The sequence below is a fragment of the Notechis scutatus genome, chromosome 1 (genome assembly GCF_049901735.1).
Source record: "Notechis scutatus isolate UNSWTSFEM ecotype Mainland chromosome 1, rNotScu1.2, whole genome shotgun sequence".
In the NCBI taxonomy this organism is placed as follows: domain Eukaryota; kingdom Metazoa; phylum Chordata; class Lepidosauria; order Squamata; family Elapidae; genus Notechis; species Notechis scutatus.
The window spans coordinates 269,344,967-269,363,120 of record NC_142009.1 but is presented as its reverse complement, the minus strand read 5'-3'; the positions used below and the strand labels follow the sequence as shown (position 1 = coordinate 269,363,120).

The window sequence follows — 18,154 nt, the reverse complement described above, 5'->3', positions numbered from 1 at the left end:
ATTACTGAATCAGACTCCTGAAAAGGTAGAATATGGAATATGATTTTATTATGATTATGTCCTTCAAGCTAATGTCAACTATTAGCACAGATGACTTTCTCTATGACAATCTATCTCTAACCTGGCCTTTAGTTCTTCCAATGGTGCATCCATCATTACTATAACTAAGTCCATCCACCACAATTATTATATATTACATTTGTATCCAGCTTTCCAGGAGTTCACATAAACCTTTTAGAAACAGATCAACTCTGAAAACCAGATTAAATTGAATTCATTCATATAGCTTCAGTACAGTTAGTTTGGAAGTATATGATAATTGATGGTAATAGTAGACTAGCTAGAATGACAAGAAGAGTATTTGCATAATAGGTCATTTTCACAAGAATAGTGCACCTATTGTAGCCTACTACAGAGACAGCAATATCTTCAAAAGCTGCTCAACTATAATTGCTATGTTAAATATTCAGAGCTTTATAGCAAAGTTTTACAACCTGGGCTTTCCAAGACTTGTCCCAATTACTCTATACACTTTCTCTAAAAATATAAAATTATTATTGTCTTTTTCTTTTTTAATCTAACAAAATCTTTTTTAATCTAACAAAAAGCTCAAGGCCCGTTACTAGAGGGAAGTGTTTAATTACACCTCAGCTGTCTCTGGCGTTGCTGGGGAATATAAATTGTGTTAAATGCAACATAAAGATTCATGAAATTAAAATCACAGCTCCTGCCTTGAATTAAGATGGGGGTCTCAATTCAACCAAAACATGTTAATCCCTATTATTTCAAAGAAGATTTAAGAATATGCGTATCTCAACCCTAATAAAATCAGTGTCACATAACAGTAATTAATTCTGAATAGGTTGTGACTTTGGAGGACTGAGAAGCAAAGTGTCATTCCAAACATCAGTATGTATTTGTCTTTTTGAGACTATCTCCCCTTTTGTGAGGAAAAGAGTTCTCAATCAAAATGTATTTAATTGGGCTGGCTGAACAGCACTCAAAGAAAAATACAGTAATTAAAACCAGAGAGTCACCATGTCTTGCAAACCACAGGAGTTAGGGAAGCACGTGCTTAACTCAGAAAACTCCACAGGAGATCCTTGAAGGGCTGTTTATACTTAGGAAACACAATTTAATTAAACTGTTCTGGGGAACAGACAATACATTCCAAAAAGCAGGTCAACTAGATTCCAAAGGTCAATTGAAAGAAAGCATAAGGAGACTAACATGTTTAATCATTATATTTCAGTTTTGGGAGGGAGGGATTCTCATGTACAGTTTTTTAAATTGGGATTAAAAATACGAACAGTTAAGTTTAAAACGGGAGGATCAATATCTGCTTTTTGCAATGCAGTCTAACTGTTCTATTTCAGAGGGACAGACTTCTGTTCAAAGGGCTCTCCACACAAGTTCAATTAAAAGATAAAAAAGAAAGCAAAGAGAAGGTCCATGAAGTTGCCCCCCCAGTAATTAGCATTTGAAGAGCAAACTGAGTGTCACACAGACCATCTGGTCATAGTCTTTCCCAAAACATTGAAGTGTAGCATGTTTCTATTTGAATTTCAGCAATTCATTCTCAATTTGCAGTCTACTTACATGTATGTATGTATGTATGTATGTATGTATGTATGTATGTATGTATGTACACACACACACACACACACACACACACACACACACACATTTTAGTTAATGTTTTGAGGCAATTCAATTCTTTTTTACTGATGCTTAAATAATGGATTTTCCTTGTCCATAATACAGATCTACCCAATTCTCTTCTTAGAATTTCTGAAACAGTTTTAAAGTTTTGTAACATTAGCATGCCATTAAAAAAGAAAATCCCAGTGCATTGTACACATGCAATGTTTTTTACATCTAATGATTATCATTTTGACTCTAAACCAACTAAGGCATGTTACAAGAAAGTAAGAGGTTCCTAAGCCAACACAAAATGTACTAATAAGATATGATTTTTATGATGTAAAGTAAAAACAGCTGTTGAAGCAGGCTGCACAGATGTACCACTGAACGAACAGGAAGAAGAAACTAAAAAGGAGTAATGAAAGCAGAAGCTTTACATTTCCTCTTTACAAACAAATCATCAAAGCTAACAAATAGCCAGTTAAATCATATTTAAAATCATTCTCAGACAACAGGAAGAATCTGTTTATTCATGCATTTGTCTGTAACTTTTAATATTTATGTGTATGTTGTGTTTAGCCAGGAAAGGTTTCAGCAAAGAATGTATATTTTCCAGGTCACAGCATGTTTATCTCAAGATCAAACAACAAATAATGTGTTCTGTATAAAAAAAACATCTGGCATGTTGGCTAAAATCCTTCCACTAGAGTGGAATCCCCCATTTCCTGTATAAGACTTGGTGGTGCCATAAAACACCATTAAAAAACATAAATTTCTGCATGAAATCTGAAACTTAGCTCAAGGCCATTTTCTTTTACTGCCATCTCTACCAAAGAAGAAAACGTGACATAATTAAACATGTATATTGCTTCTAAAATCAGAAGTTGCCAAACTACCTATTATATTATGCTTACCTTTCTATAAAGCTTATGAAAGCAAAAGAATTAGGAGAGTCCGTTACCATCTTTTCCAAACATTAAAATTTAAAATTAAAAGCTAAATGCTATAAGCATTTTGAAGATCACTTCATTGGATGCACAGAGTGGCTAGAGGGCTATAGGATTTAGATTGGGGTGAAGTGGTAGGTGCTAAGGAAGGGGTAGAAGATAGGTTGATTATGCATATATTTTCTGCCTAGTAGTTTGGATTTGTTACTTTTTAGTTACCTCTAAAACATTCAAATTAAAGACATGTAATTAATTCTATATGAAGCTTTTATCTGTCCAGCTACTGACATTCTTCTCAGAATAGTTCACTTGCAGAAATTGGTGGCTTGAAAACAAAACCTGTTTATATACACCATACCCTTCCACAGAACACCTTTAGGTGTCATTATTACTATCCATTAAGGGACATAGCTAGTTATTTTTTTAGTAGTAAATGTATGTGGTTGCATTATGTATAGCATGACCAGCATTTATTAATTACTGATTTATTATATTTATCAAAAGCTGTTTTAATGCTATGCTATTTTTGATAGAATTAGTTTATAGAATTTTGAATACCATTAAAAAACAACCATCTTAGAAATTTGATCTGTACAGGAGAAAAATATTATCAAGCTATATTTTAAGATACAGAACCACCAAACATGGTAGTTATTACGACTGTAGAATAAGCTTCATATTAAACTCCTCAAATCAGGGCAGTCAATGTCAAGTCCTTGAATCCTTTTTCTGCCAGCATCGGAGCCTTGCCTGCTTGATGAAAATCAGTTGTGCAATTTTCTTAAGTAGGAAATACATTGAAACTGAAGTTGAAGGGCTATCCTGTGATTTTGATCTGGAAAGATCAAAATTAGGTAAGCTAGCTCTTCCTATTTACTCTTACAAATTGTGAAACAATGTTCCTGCTTTAACACCAAGTAGATAATTATTTCCTTCTTTTTTATCATAGGTGGCACTAGTGCCTGCCAGATACTTAATTCTCATTAATATAATATTAATCTTGCTTTGCAGATATCTAAACTAAGCAACTCTAGTAGTGGAGCGGAATAGAGTGGTTGAAGGGCTATAAAACTTGCCCAATGAGAGCAAGCCCTTTGTGAGGTGAATGTTGGAGATTGTCGCTATTGCAGCAGATTGGGGAGGTTCCCTGGAGCTTTAAGAAACTAATGGGGATAATTTTAATAAATATTATTATGACTGTCCTGGTGCCGCCTTTAATATTCCCCTGCTTCAATAGCTATATGTCAAATTCTAAATTAGCCAGCAACACAAACATTTCAGAAAACAAAGCCTAAAATATGGTTAAATTATCAGTACCTATGGAGTACTTTAAAATTCCTGCAATGTCCCTGCCTGCCTGCCTGCCTGCCTGCCTATCTATCTTACATGGCCACCATTTGTTTGTGTACAGACCATTTTTTTAAAAAAAAAACCCATACATGTACAAAAATTAATATTATTTTGTCTAAGAGTGTCAGTTTATGAACAATGGAGCCACCTAATCATATCACCATTCCATTATAACTCCCAGGTGTTTTCTCTTTTTTTTCAGAATTCAAATTATATTTTTAATTAAAATATAAGAGACAAAGAAAAATAAAAAGTAATGAAAAACTAGGGGAAGGAAAAGGGGGGAAAAGAAAAAAAAGGCGTTGACTTCCAACTCTTTGGCACAGTAGAAAATAATAACATTACAACCTCAACTTTTTACTTTTATACAGCAGTATTACAACAAACCTGTTTAATCAACCAAAACAAAGTCAAAAAATTTTACTTATTTTTTCTTCATAAGCACAGAGTCTGGAAGCAATGTCCCAACAGAAACAAAATTAAATATATTCCCTACTTTGGATAAAAGAATTGAATTAAGAATCTCCACATTTCCTTGCTGTGGGAAATAATATATATTTCTGTTTGCCCATTAATATTTATAGACTATTATAATTCATATTAATAAAATTCAGCATATTCTTTCAATTCTTTTAAACCGAAAGGGGAAAAATACTTTTTCTAAATTTTAAAACATTAAACTTTTGTTTAAAAACATTTCCCAGGCCTGTTGACACTCCCAAGTTTTAAGGGAGTTCCAGAAAGTAATCAAAGAGGAGTGGTGATGGACTTCCAGCTGACGTTGTGGCAGGATCAGTCACGGAGAGCAGGTCTCCTCACTCCCGTGCCGAGTTCTCCCTGTTGGTGGGCTACAAAAGGAGCCAAAGCAGCCCTGTAAGGGCGGCGAAGCAAAGAGTGGTGCTCCTGCCTGACCCGGCGCTTTCTTTTTCTTCTTAGCCATGACAAGGAGAAGAGAGCCTAAAAATGACTGCCATGAAGCTGGGACAGCCGAAGAACATCTAAGACTGGTGCTGGAGTGGAGTTAGTGAACAGTATCTGGAACTGGGTGAGAGGATTCCTTTTTACTCAAAATTTAACCCCAAAAGAAAAAATCCAGAAGAAATATTTGCTCAGATCTACTTGTTAAAGCAGCGAGTGAACATTTTGAGAAAAATACTAGATTGGAAAGAAAAAATCAAGGGAAGAAAAACAAAAAAACTTTAAAAATACAGAAAATTGGATTTTTAAATTGGGAAAGTGTTGTTTTGGGAAGGCATTTTAAAATGTTGGAATTATTTACTTAAAAAGTTAACCCTGCTTTTATAAATTGAATTAAAATCAAATTGGATTGAAACTGGTTGGTTTCATTATAACATTGAAATTTAATCTGAGAGCACCACCTGCTGATCAAAGGAAATACAATATATATTTAGAAGCCTGGCAAGATTTTTTTTTTAAAAAAAAACAAGTTTTATTAATTTTCAAAACACACAAATCATCATTATCCATTACATGTTTAAACCTTTTTCCATTATAAATTTAACAAGTCAGATAAACTATAATTCTGTTTTAAACCATTTCCATATAAACATACAAAAACCTCTTATCCAATTTCTCTTTACTTCTCTTTACTCTTATTCAATTTCATTATTATTATTTCATCTATTTCTTTCTGACTTAGTTACCATTATTCTCATTCTATATTTCTGCAGGGTTTTATTAATTCTCCCAAAAAAAAAAAAAAAAAAAACCATATACACACAACACACAAAACATAAAAAAAATCTTTTTGGAAAGTAACTTGGACCCAGGTATCTCTCTCTTCATGGACTTCAATTATATTCATGCTCATCTTACATATCATTACTTATTTTATTTACCATTCTAAGTCTTCTATATTAACTTCTCCACATATTTCACTCTTCTTAATTCTATCTTAACTAATCATCTTAATTTGAGTCATTATATTTGTATCTTTTGTCCATTCTTTATTATCCCTTTGTCTCGTTCCTTATAAAAAAAGAAGAAGAAGTTTCTCCTGAAATCACTAATCAGAGTATGATGCCTTTCTATCTCCCCCTAAATTAATCAAATTAACCTTTAAAATAACGCCCAATACCCAATCCGATTTTGCTTGGTACATTCTATCTAAATAGTACATCCAGAATAATTAAATACATAGTTAAACAATAGATCTAAATATTAAAAACAAATACTATAATAGAAATTTTATAATAACATCAATACCATAATCTTATTAAACTCTTTAATTAAAACTCAATATTCTAAACCTCCTCATATTATTAAATTTTAAAACCAATCATTATTAAACATTTCAACATTTTAATCTCTTATCAACTCTTAAACCATTTAAGTTTTCTATTTCTGATACAATACTACAATATCATCTTATGTACCTTGCAAAATCTTTTTGAAGAAATTATACTTTATCCTTTATCCCTAAAAAGATTCCTTTTTCCCATTTAATTTCAAAACTTTGTAGCTTTTCTCCACCTTTTCCCTTTCTTTCTTCTCCCAACAAACCTTTCTACCCCCTTCTTCTAGCCTCTGCCTTACTGGCTTCCCTTCTCTGTCGTATTCCTTTTCCCTTTTGTTTACTATCATTATATTGATTTTGCACCTTATTTTTCCCTTTCTTAAGTGTTTTTTTAAATCTTAAGTCCTTTATTTCTCTTCCTTTCCCTCTTCCTTCTTTCTTGGTCGAGTTCTGAAATTTATTAAAAATGGCTTCCTCTCCTTCTTCTTCTTCTGCTGTCTTCATCTGTTGTAATGTTTGTTGATAGTTAATAAGCGCCATTTCTAAAAAAAGGAAGGCTTCTTTCAAACCAGCTTTTCCATTTTTTTGCTTGTTCATAATCTTTTCTCAGTTCCTCAATAGAAAAAGCCATTATAAATCTTTTCTTTTCTTTTCCCCTTCTTTCTTCTTACAACAACCAGAATATTCCAAAGAAAAAAATAAAACAGTCCCAAAGTTATCAATCAGTCCAAACCAAGGCAGAGTTCTCACTTTCTCCTCCTGGGGTAGTATCAATCAGAGAAAAAGAAAGTCCAAATCTGTTTCTTAAAATCTTATTGCAATATATTTTAGTCTTCAAATCCTTAAGGCATCTCCTCCAACAAAGTCTTAGCATACAAATATTTTTTTTAGCCCTCTCTCTTCCCACTCATCGCTTAAAGCCGGTTTTCACCTAAAAATAGGTTTCTTAATATCCACTTATTTATTCCGTAGGAAAAGAGGGTAAGCTTTCCTTTCAGCACCACCAAACTGCCGCTTTTTTCCTCTTCTAGAAGGTATCATCCAGAAAGTCATACTTTTCAGGAATTTTGTTAAATATGTCTTAGAGTCCTAGGAACCAAGAAAAACTTTCTTCTTTCAAAAACTTTCTCCACTTCCTCCTGCGCATTCTTACCCGGCTGCCAGCTTCTTTGTGGCGGCCATTACGGACCGCCACTGCACCGTCTTGGGAAAAGGGGGTTCTGCCGGCCAGGGAGGGGTCTGCAACACCCCAAACCCTCTCCGGATCCCCCTACCTTCAGCTGCCCCTGCAGGGCAGCCTAGCTCCGCACCCGTCCGGATCGGAGCCCCAAAAGCGGCTAGCGCGCAGGATCGCGCAGCTTCGCGAATCCCTGCCGCTCGCGAAGCCGACAAACCGGAAGTCAGAAGCCTGGCAAGATTTTTGATACTTTGAATACTTATCTGGAGGACAGTGAAAATATTTACTGAGTTATATGCATCTACCTATGACGACCGGAGATTTAAATGTGAGAACAAGGAAGATGTCTAATTAAAGTGACCCCTGAATGTTATGATGCATGATTGAATTTATAAAGGGGATTTAAAGATATTTCCTGGACTACCTAAAGGGAACTGAAGGATTAACTACTTTAAGAGATTTAAAAAGAGACCTGGAGATGCAGGAACATATTTTCAAAAGGGAGACAGGGACACGGGTAGTTACTTTGAAAGCCAGACAGTGGAAGAGGGTAGAGATGGGAGAAATATTTGGATTGAATAGTCAGGATGGGGATGCAGACAGAAACAAAGATCTGAGAGGAATATGGGAGGCAAGTCAAAAAATGAATAAGAATTAAAATACTAATTCGGTCAACAGATGATGGTTAGAAAGGAAATGTCTTTTACTATAATGGTGGCATGATTAAAAGCTAGAACAGAGATAGAAATAAGAAAATGGGGAAATATTAGTATATACTTTTATATAATAAAATAAAATCAATAATAAGGTGGGAAAATTAGAGACTGAGTGGTGTTATTATTATGTATGTTTAAATAATATTGTGATTGGCATTGGAATAATATATTGAAACACTGAAATAATTAAATAATGGAATAGCATAACTTAACATAAATATGTTTATTAATCTACATTAGAACTACATTAGCTTGATGAATGTAATGAATATGATTAATATTACTGTTATTTTTGTATTAAAATGAAAGCGAATAAGAATTAAAGTATTAATGTGGATAAGAGATGAGGGGTAAAAAGGAAATGTTTTTAAATATAATGGTGACATGATTAAAAATTAGAAAGGAGATAGAAATAAGAGAGAGGGAGATTATTAATATACACATATTTATATAATGAGATTAAAGCAATAATTAGAGGGAAGATTAAAAACTGAATAATGGAATTATCATGTATGTTTAAACAACATTGCAATTGGCATTAGAATAATATATTGAAACATTGAATAATTAAATAATGAAAAACTATAATTTAATACAAATATGTGTATTAACATTAAAATAACATAAGTTTGATGAATGTAACAAATAAGATTAATGTTATTATTTGCACTAAAATGTATGATACCCAGATGCCACACTGTTCACGCATTGATGTGTATATGTAAAATAAAATAAAAAACTGGGGGCGGGGGGAGAGGAATGGGGATGATGTTTCTCAGGGCGGGTGCCATAGCAAAACACACTAGACTCATGTCAACTTCTTAGCAGACAGGACCCATAGCATATCGGACACATGTAAAACATTCCCTTTTATGTCACTACTATGAACTTCAACAAGGATGGCAAATGATGAATTGCATGTTCAAAAACAAACTCTGCACCTTATGAACTAATTTTTATTTTATTTATTTATTTTATTTATTTGATTTGCCAATTGTTTACAAGATAATAAGTATAAATGTATACATAGTTGTGAATACATGAAATGGGTACATATAAGAAAAATAAAAGAATAGGAGAAACAATAGGACAGGGACGGTAGGCACGTTGGTGCGCTTATGCACGCCCCCTACAGACCTCTTAGGAAAGGGGTGAGGTCAATATTAGACAGTCTAAGGTTAAAGTTTTTGGGGTTTGGGGAAGAAACTACAGAGTCGGGTAGAGTATTCCAGACATTGACCACTCTATTGCTGAAGTCGTATTTCCTGCAATCAAGTTTGGTGCGGTTTACTTTGAGTTTGTATCTATTGTGCTCTTGTGTTGTTATGGTTGAAGCTGAAGTATTCATTGACAGGTAGGACATTGCAATGTATGATTTTATATACCATGCTTAAGTCAGACCGAAGACGGCGTAATTCAAGGTTTTCAAGTTCTAGAATTTCAAGTCTGGTGGCATAAGGTATTCTACAATGAGTAGAGGAGTGGAGAACTCTTCTTGTGAAATATTTCTGGACTTTCTCAATTGTGCTAATATCAGATACGTAGTGTGGGTTCCAGACTGATGAACTGTATTCGAGTATTGGTCTAGCAAATGTTTTGTATGCTCTGGTTAGTAGTGTGATATTACCAGAGAAAAAGCTACGTAGGATGAGGTTAACAACTCTTAATGCCTTTTTGGCTATGTAGTTGCAGTGGGCTCTAGCACTTAGATCATTAGAGGTGAGTATTCCAAGGTCCTTTACAGAGCTTGAGTCATCAACAAGATCTTGACTATTCAGCTTGTATTTTATTTTCTGATTTTTTTTTGCCAATATGTAAGACAGAGCATTTATTTGTTGAGATTTGAAGTTGCCATTTGTTTGACCACTCTGATACATAAGTCAAGATCTTTTTGTAGGGTAGCAGTATTGTCTGTGGTATTGAACAGCTTTACATCATCAGCGAAGAGAACGCAATTGCTCTTAATATGATCACAGAGGTCGTTTATGTAGAGTATGAAGAGAGTATTCCATGCAATATATAATATTGCATGGAAGCACATAAGGAGTAAAGTAACAGTCCATATTTTATCATTTTTATAAAATCTTGAACTTGTTTAGATACCCCTGTATATTACCCAATGGCTTCTCCAAAAATACTGAGTTTGCTTTCTGATGCCTAGAAATCATAAAAGCACTTTATTCATGAATTATTTTAAGGCTTTTCGTAAGCATGTTCTGCAAGTCACATGGTGACAACCAAAAATTCTCATCACTGTATGTTAGGCTAATTTATTTCACTAATACCCTGAAGAGAAGGGTCTTTAGACTTGACTTGTTCTGCACATATGTGGTGAATGAAGAGCCATTTATCAAGTAGAAGTAGCTAATAGAGAAGGTCTTGAAAATGCCTACTTTGGTGTTTTTAGATAACTTGTGCATTTATGGGTGTTCCATTCTTAGAACATAATTGATTGATAATACACTAACCATGAGTGAAAGAAAAGTTTTTGTATTATCATTCATATTCTCTGAAAAATGGCCAAGAAATCATAAATTCTGCCAGGTTATATAAACTTATGAGGACAACTATATGTAGATATTTATTAAAGGTGTTCTTTCAATGCAGTTACTAAAAAATGTCCATCAAGCATTCTTGTAATATCTGAAGCAAGTAAGTCGATCTTTTAGGATGTTTTGGAAAAAATGCAAATAGGCCTGATGTATCCCAGCTGGAAATGAGTGCCATTAAATGTAAGTGTAATCAATGAAAAAGTTCTACTTGTCAGCTGACTGATCAAGATTATAAAAAAAGAGGGCCTTTGGCATTATTTTCAAGTGTGGGCATGCTATTCCAAAAGCTCATCCCAAATTCTTTTAAGACCTGATTGTACTTTAAACCAGCTTTTTAAATCAGACCTAGAAACACTATGGCAAGGCAGCTGATACGAATCATGAATACCATAACTAGATTATAGCACACAACCATGCTAAAATTCTGCACTAGTTAAAATTTCTGAACTGTCTTTAAAAACAGCTGCATATAAAGTGCACTGTAATAATCCATACTAAATGGAAGCAGGGAGTAATAAATAACTGAGATATAGTACGATTTCTCTGATACTGCTGCCAACTGGTAAAATAGTTAAAAATCACTCTGATAAATGAACTCCTACAGTAAGGATGAATCCAGGAAAATTCATAAAATGTACTTTTTATTTTTCAAGAAGTGGTAGTCCCAATTATAGTTGTTTGTGCAAATTCTAAAAGACTATTTTATTTTCCTTTGAATCATGTAATTATCAGAATTAACATTCATTTTGTTCTACCTTACCAATCATGAAACTGTCTTGGAACTTTGGCTCTGCAGTGTTTCCAAGTATTACCCAATACTTGGAAACAAGAACTTAAGGTAAATGTTGTATAGTCTAAGATAGTTTGGTTTAAACATCTAACCAATTCTATTAATGATTCCTTTTCAAGCAACTAAACCCTATTACTGCATGTCCATGAGAGAAATATTAATATTCCACATATTCCTGTGAAAATCAAAATGCTGGTATTTTCAAATATGTACACAATGTGCTAGCTTGATGTTCTTATTTAGCACCACATTTTGTTAACAGAAAAATGAACTTCTTCCCCCATCTGGGCAATTTCCTGGGCTGGAAGTGGGTGTTTGATTTGCTGATAATAGGAAGGAAGAAGAGAAACGTGTGTCCAGTTACAAAAGTTTTAGCATCAAAGCACGAAAGAGAGTGTTTGCTATTTGTAGATAAGGAATCAATTTTATTAAGGGCTATCTTAAATTATAAGCAAATCATATTACTTACTAGTTGACATAGATAGTTCTGATCCTGCCCTTTTTTTCTTTTGGGTGGTATGACTTCTGACAGATATACACACACATATATACTGTATATAGTAGCGTGTACAAATATTTTGAAAGGGAATGAAAATTTCAGGACTGAGTTAAGCAAAGTTGACATCCAAAGTAGGGAAGAAAGGGATTCACCAGATCTCTCTGTCCCTCTGCATAGTCCTTCCTTTCTTTTCTTTTTGGAGAGGCTAACTTAAATTCAGAGTAATCCTTCCTTCAGAAAAATATAGTGTATCCTCATTACAAAAGCTGTCACTGGTTTGATGAATATTTTATTAAGGCCTCTGGCAACTTTTCTAATAAAAAAGCACACACAATTATATCAGTTCGTAAAATGGAAAATGTTTTATACAGAAAATGAAACTTTTTATATACTGTTGAAATTTTATTATCACATTTTCTCAAGCAAAATTTTCATAATCATGATATTCAAGTTATGACAGTGTGATTATGTGCTACCAAACTGGTTTTGACTCTTAGTATCCACATTGACTTTTTCCATGATGATCTATTCCTTTAAGGTTTCCAATGATACACACTACAGTAACTGAATCCTTACTGCTGTTTGTCCTGATTTCCCTTTTCTCTTCCACTTTTTCCAGTATTATAGATGTCTCCAGGAAGGGAATCTTTGTACAATGGGTCTAAAGCATTATAATTTGAATCTGTTATTTGTGTAAGAAACATTACCCGTGTGATTCTCACTTTTATAAATTCTCTAATGTTCCAGATGAAACATTATCCACAAGATCAAGGAACATGAAAATTAGTTGGCTTTCTTCGTCTGCTTTAACTCAACTGAAAACTTGAACACGAGCAATTTGTGATCTGTTCCATGTCTTTATAACTGAACTCTTCCACCTTCTTCTACCAATAATGTAATCAATTTAATTTAGTAATGTCCACATATATAGGTGTTGTTTCAAATTAGGGTGAAGGTATCATTGGAGGAACAGAAACTGATAAGTCTATCTCCTGCTTCCTTTTGGTTTCCTAGATCATATAGTCCAACTACATTTTCCTCCATATTTCCAATTATGACAATCACATCTTTCTTGTATCAATTTCAAACTGAACTTAACCATAAAAACCACCAACCACCTCTTCTTCTGCATGCGTGGGTGGGGCATAAACCTGATTGTCATATTAAACGTTTTAAAGTTTAATTCATATTATTCATTCATTGACTGCACTGTAGTCAATTATACTTCTTGCTATAGCCTGCCAAATTGGAAACAATCCACTTGTTTTTCATATCCTGAGTAGTAAACTTTGTGATCTTCTGACTGAAAGTGTCTGAACTCAGTCCATCTCAACTCACTGATGTCAGTGTTGTTCATTCTTTTCATTTTTACTGTGCTGAGCTTTTCCATGTTCATGCATCTTATGCTACATGTTCCTTCTGTAATTCTGTCTTTGCACCTTTGGGTTTTCTTTTTTCCTGCAATGCAACACCATCTACATGTCCTAAAGACTTTAATCTAGCAACATCATAAACACCAACATATTTTCATCTATTCTCAGTAAATTGTTGAATGCTATCCAACCTGAGAGGCCCATCATTTGGCACTATGCTATCAACCATTTTATGTTTTCTGTCCATGTGGTTTTCTTGCAAGACAATCATTTAAAAAAAGAGGGGCTTACCGTTGCTTTGTCCTATGCAGTGTGAAATGATGCCTTTGCCATTGTTACTTATATGATCTAGCTCCAGCAATTTTTATATCACAGCTTCCTAATATAGATGCTTGCTTGCTTTAGCTGGGCAGCTGGATGGCCTTTATCATGATATTCCCTTGGCATACCCTCCTGTGTATGTATGTATATTTTTATAATTTTAATTAATGGGTTTAATTGTTCTTTTTTCTTTTCAACTGGCCCTTTGTCTATTGCTCCAGTTATCTTAGGTTTGATGGCTTCCTTTTCCCAACTGTGAGTTTCATCTCTTTTTACTGATGATCTATTGGATCCAGATCAAGACTCAAATCAGGTCCCTTCAGAACAGTCTAATATTTGCTTTTCACAATTCTTTGGTCCCCTTAGATATATATATTTTAGGTTGTTATCCTGTTGGAGGACCCATGTCCTGCAACTGAGACATAGCTTTCTAACACTGGAAATTATGTTTCACTCCAGAATGCCTTGATAATTGTATGATTTCATTGTGCTCTACACAGATTTCAGCCAGTTGATGCTAGAGGCAGCTCAGCAACACATGACATCATGGAGCCTCCTCCATGATTCTCAGTAAGAATGGTACTATTTAAAAGCTTTATTTGGAAATTACATCCTGTGACAATACCTTTAACACCATAAAATAGCATCTGCCTCTCCCAGGTTTCTTGGGAAGGACTAGATAGGTAGATAAAAAAGTCAAATCCAGTCTAAACATCCACTCAATACCTCCGTGGATACCCTCTTGTTGTGGGGGAAGGGCTTGTTATGTTCTATGAGGTTGAGAACTATACTGGCAGTAATGTATTCTACCAAATGGGTCTCCCATGCCGGACAGTTTTTAATGGAAGAGTTAATGATTTTTAATGGAAGAGTCCATGTATTCATTTAATATGATGAGAAAAACAGGGTCCTATACTGGATTGGTCATTAAACTCTTTAACATATTCTCACACTGGTTTCTACTTATGTAATCCAACCATACATTTAATTTTCCCTAGTATGAGACAAGATTTATTCTGCAAATATGTCTTTAAAAATCCTATTACTGATCTCTTTTGTATGTTAATTGTAGCCTATACAAGCTCACAGGAAAAAACACAATCTAGAAAAAGAATATAAAGTATATTTAAAACCACTGCAAATTTGCAGATTTTGTTACTGATTCAAAAATTTTAGACAAAAAGTTATCACACTTTTGGCTTAAAATTAAGACAATTTTTTAAAGACTCACCTCCATTTTTCCCCACTGTCCTGAAGCATTGCCAAAAAGTCCTTAGAAAGGATGTTCTATTATGGGGTGTAGCTTGGACAAAGTTGAACTCTCGGAACAAAATATGAGTTCCTTGACGCACACTATTAAAGCTATAAAGAAAGAAAATTAAATCAGGTTCAGCCACTACGAAAGACATTAAGATATCACACACTCTGGAAAACACATATAATATCTACAGATCTATGCTTATAAAAAATAAATAAGTCTCAATACGAAATTGCTGTTAACATTCAGCTGCTTATATATCAACAAATTGAAGATTCAGATAAAGTCGTCATAGAGGTTACATATAGTCAAGAAACAAAGAATTAATTAGGAAATATTATCCTTTTACAAGACAGACTGGATAAGGAACAGCCATTTCTGAAACTATTATTTCTAGTTATAGGGTGATTAACTTACATAAAATACAAGTTATAGATTCCAAGAACTGTTAAATATACACTTATCATTTTGCTTGACAGAAATGCTGCATGTTTGGCTTAATCTTGGTATATTTACCAAGATAATGAGCTGTTAATTGAAAAATCTTTTATCACATGAGAAAGTTTTAAGATAAGAAAAAGTAGCAAGGCACCCAGAGTTAGTTTTCAAATGCCAAAATAAACATCAAATATATATTTCTGTACAAATATAAATATTACCTTTCCACTTATTGTATTAGGGGAAAAAATAATCTCAAAACAAAATACAAATATCCAAGTAACACACTAAATAAATAAACCAATTCAGCAAAATATTTTCCTGTCTGAATAATCCTGTTTTTTGCCTTCTAATGAAAGGGTATCTATCAAATACAAAGCTAGTCTGGTTGGCAGGAAACTCTCAAACCTGGGAATAATGACTGAGATGACTCTCTGCCTTAGATACTCCAACTATGATGAGATAAACATAGAGACTTCTTTTAAAGACTTTCAGAAGGAGTGAGGTAGCACCTTTTCCCACTAATAAATGTTACTAAAAAGCACACGCTTTTGTGAGCTTTTGTGAGCTGTTAACTCATTTCTTCAGATAAATAAAGTGGCTAGCATGATGTAGGATTAAAAGTGAATGAGCCATGGTGGAGGGGGTAATGAAAAACTGGTTGGTTATGCAAATACAGTTACTTGCAGAGGTGGGATTCAAATTTCTAACAATCGGTAGTGTGGGTGTGGCCTAATTTGTGGGTGTGGCTTGGTAGTCATGTGACTGGTTGGTCATGGCTTGTATGTAAATATTATAAATAGTTATGTAAATATTAATTTTTCTATAAAAAAGAGCAACTTTTACCCAAAAGCAGGCAAAGCAGGCAGGCAGATTGAGTTGCTCACAGAATCACAGATTCACTTAGAGATCTATCTATCTCCAATCAGCTACCTGAGTCTGTCACATAAAATTTGCTTGCAAGCAAACTCACAAAATTAACTCACAAAACACCATATATGCAAATATTGAATTTTTTTATAAAAAAAGAGCAACTTTTATCCAAAAGCAGGCAGAGTAGGCAGGCAGATTGAGTTGCTCAGAGAATTACAGATTCACTTAGAGATCTATCTCCAATCGGCTACCTGAGTCTGCCCTGAAAAATAGAAACTTCAGTCCTAAGGAAGGTTTGGCTCTGCTTTTAGATTAGCTAGAAAGCAAGAAAGCCAAGGATTTCCTGCTTTCTAGCTAATCTAAATCTCCTGGCAGAGCAGAACAGCTGATGGTCGGGGGGGAAAAAAGGAAAAATAGCATAGAATTCATGAAAGAATTTGAATCCAGGGGCTAATGCCACCCACAAACCCAAACTATGGTTAAGATACATCAATGACACATTTGTGATTTGGCCCCATGGAAAAGCAACCTAAACAATTTCCTAACACACCTAAACAGCACACACCCCAAAATCAAGTTCACCATGGAAATGGAAACAAACAAACAACTACCATTCCTAGATGTACTAATCTACAAAAAAACAGATGGCACACTAGGACACACCATATACCAGAAGAAAACACACACCAACCGCTACCTCAATGCCCAATCCCACCACCACCCAGCACAGATAAACTCCGTGGCCAAAACACTAATCATCAGAACCAAATGCCTGGCAGACAAGACACACATAAAGACTGAACTATGCACCCTGACTAAAGTACTGACAACCAACGGCTTCCACAAAAGCAAAATCACCGGCTTGATCCACAAAAACGCACTGAGACATAATGGAGACCTAGAAGATGAACAGACCTATGGAACAGCTGTCCTGCCCTACATAAGAGGTACTACAGACAAAATCAGTAAGATACTACACAGGCATCACATCAAGTCTGCCTTCAAAACAGACAGAAAAATAGCAGCCATCCTAAGAAACCCCAAAGATAAAATTGACCTGGAAAACCAAGGCATATATGAAGTCCCCTGTGCATCATGCCCTGCCACATACATTGGACAGACCAATAGAAGAATAAGTACCCGCATGGATGAACACAAAAATGCAGTAAAAAGCTGGAACACACTTCCTCACTAGTCCAACACATGAAAGCCACAGGTCATAGCATCAACTTCAATGGCATCAAAACCCTAGCCACTATAGAAAACCCCAGCTGCAGAATTATCAGAGAAGCCATAGAGATTGAAAAAAGACCAGAAAGCATGAATAGAAGAGATGACTCCACCAGACTGTCAATTATTTGGAAGCCTGCACTCACAAACAAACAAATCTCCACACCACAAGCCAGGCAAACATCTGGCCACAAACATATCCCCCCTGATACCTCCAGCTCAAACACACCCCAACCAGGCACCCAGATGAAACCTAGCTTCCTAATAAATGATAGCAGTCCATTTACTCAGAGCCAAGCTGCACTAAAAGCCTCCAATATAGGAACACAATGTTGCCAGCCAATCAAGACAAAAAAAGCCACAAAACAGACAGAAGATATTAGAAACACCAATCAAGCAGAACACAGCAAACTCCAAGACCAATAAACACAGACCAAGACTCCCAACCAATCAGGATGAAGAAAAACCATTCTGGCACAGCAGTAGGCTAGCCCCAAATTTAAAACTGAAACGGCTGTGAAAGTCTGACTCACAGACGAGCACAATACAGAAGCCTGATGATGGCAGATAAGATTCTGCCGAAACGTTGCTACAACTTTAAAAGCACAACTATAATGACATGGGAAAATATCCGAACAAAGCTGAATACCGTGTGTGTGTGTGTGTGTGTGTGTGTGTGTGTATAGTTACTAATGGACCCAGAGGGAGTTGGGAGTTATTCCTCTTGGT

General features: G+C 34.8%; 1 protein-coding gene across 2 annotated transcripts in view; it reads right to left on the bottom strand.

Moving 5' to 3' along the window:
* The window catches only part of CSTPP1 (centriolar satellite-associated tubulin polyglutamylase complex regulator 1), a 152,450-nt gene that overhangs the window by 76,091 nt on the left and 58,205 nt on the right, over positions 1 to 18,154 (bottom strand). For both annotated transcript variants that reach the window (XM_026671022.2, XM_087951333.1), the window contains one exon: positions 14,858 to 14,988. In XM_026671022.2, the coding sequence (XP_026526807.1) occupies positions 14,858 to 14,988 (131 nt within the window). The remainder of the gene's footprint in view (positions 1 to 14,857; positions 14,989 to 18,154) is intronic.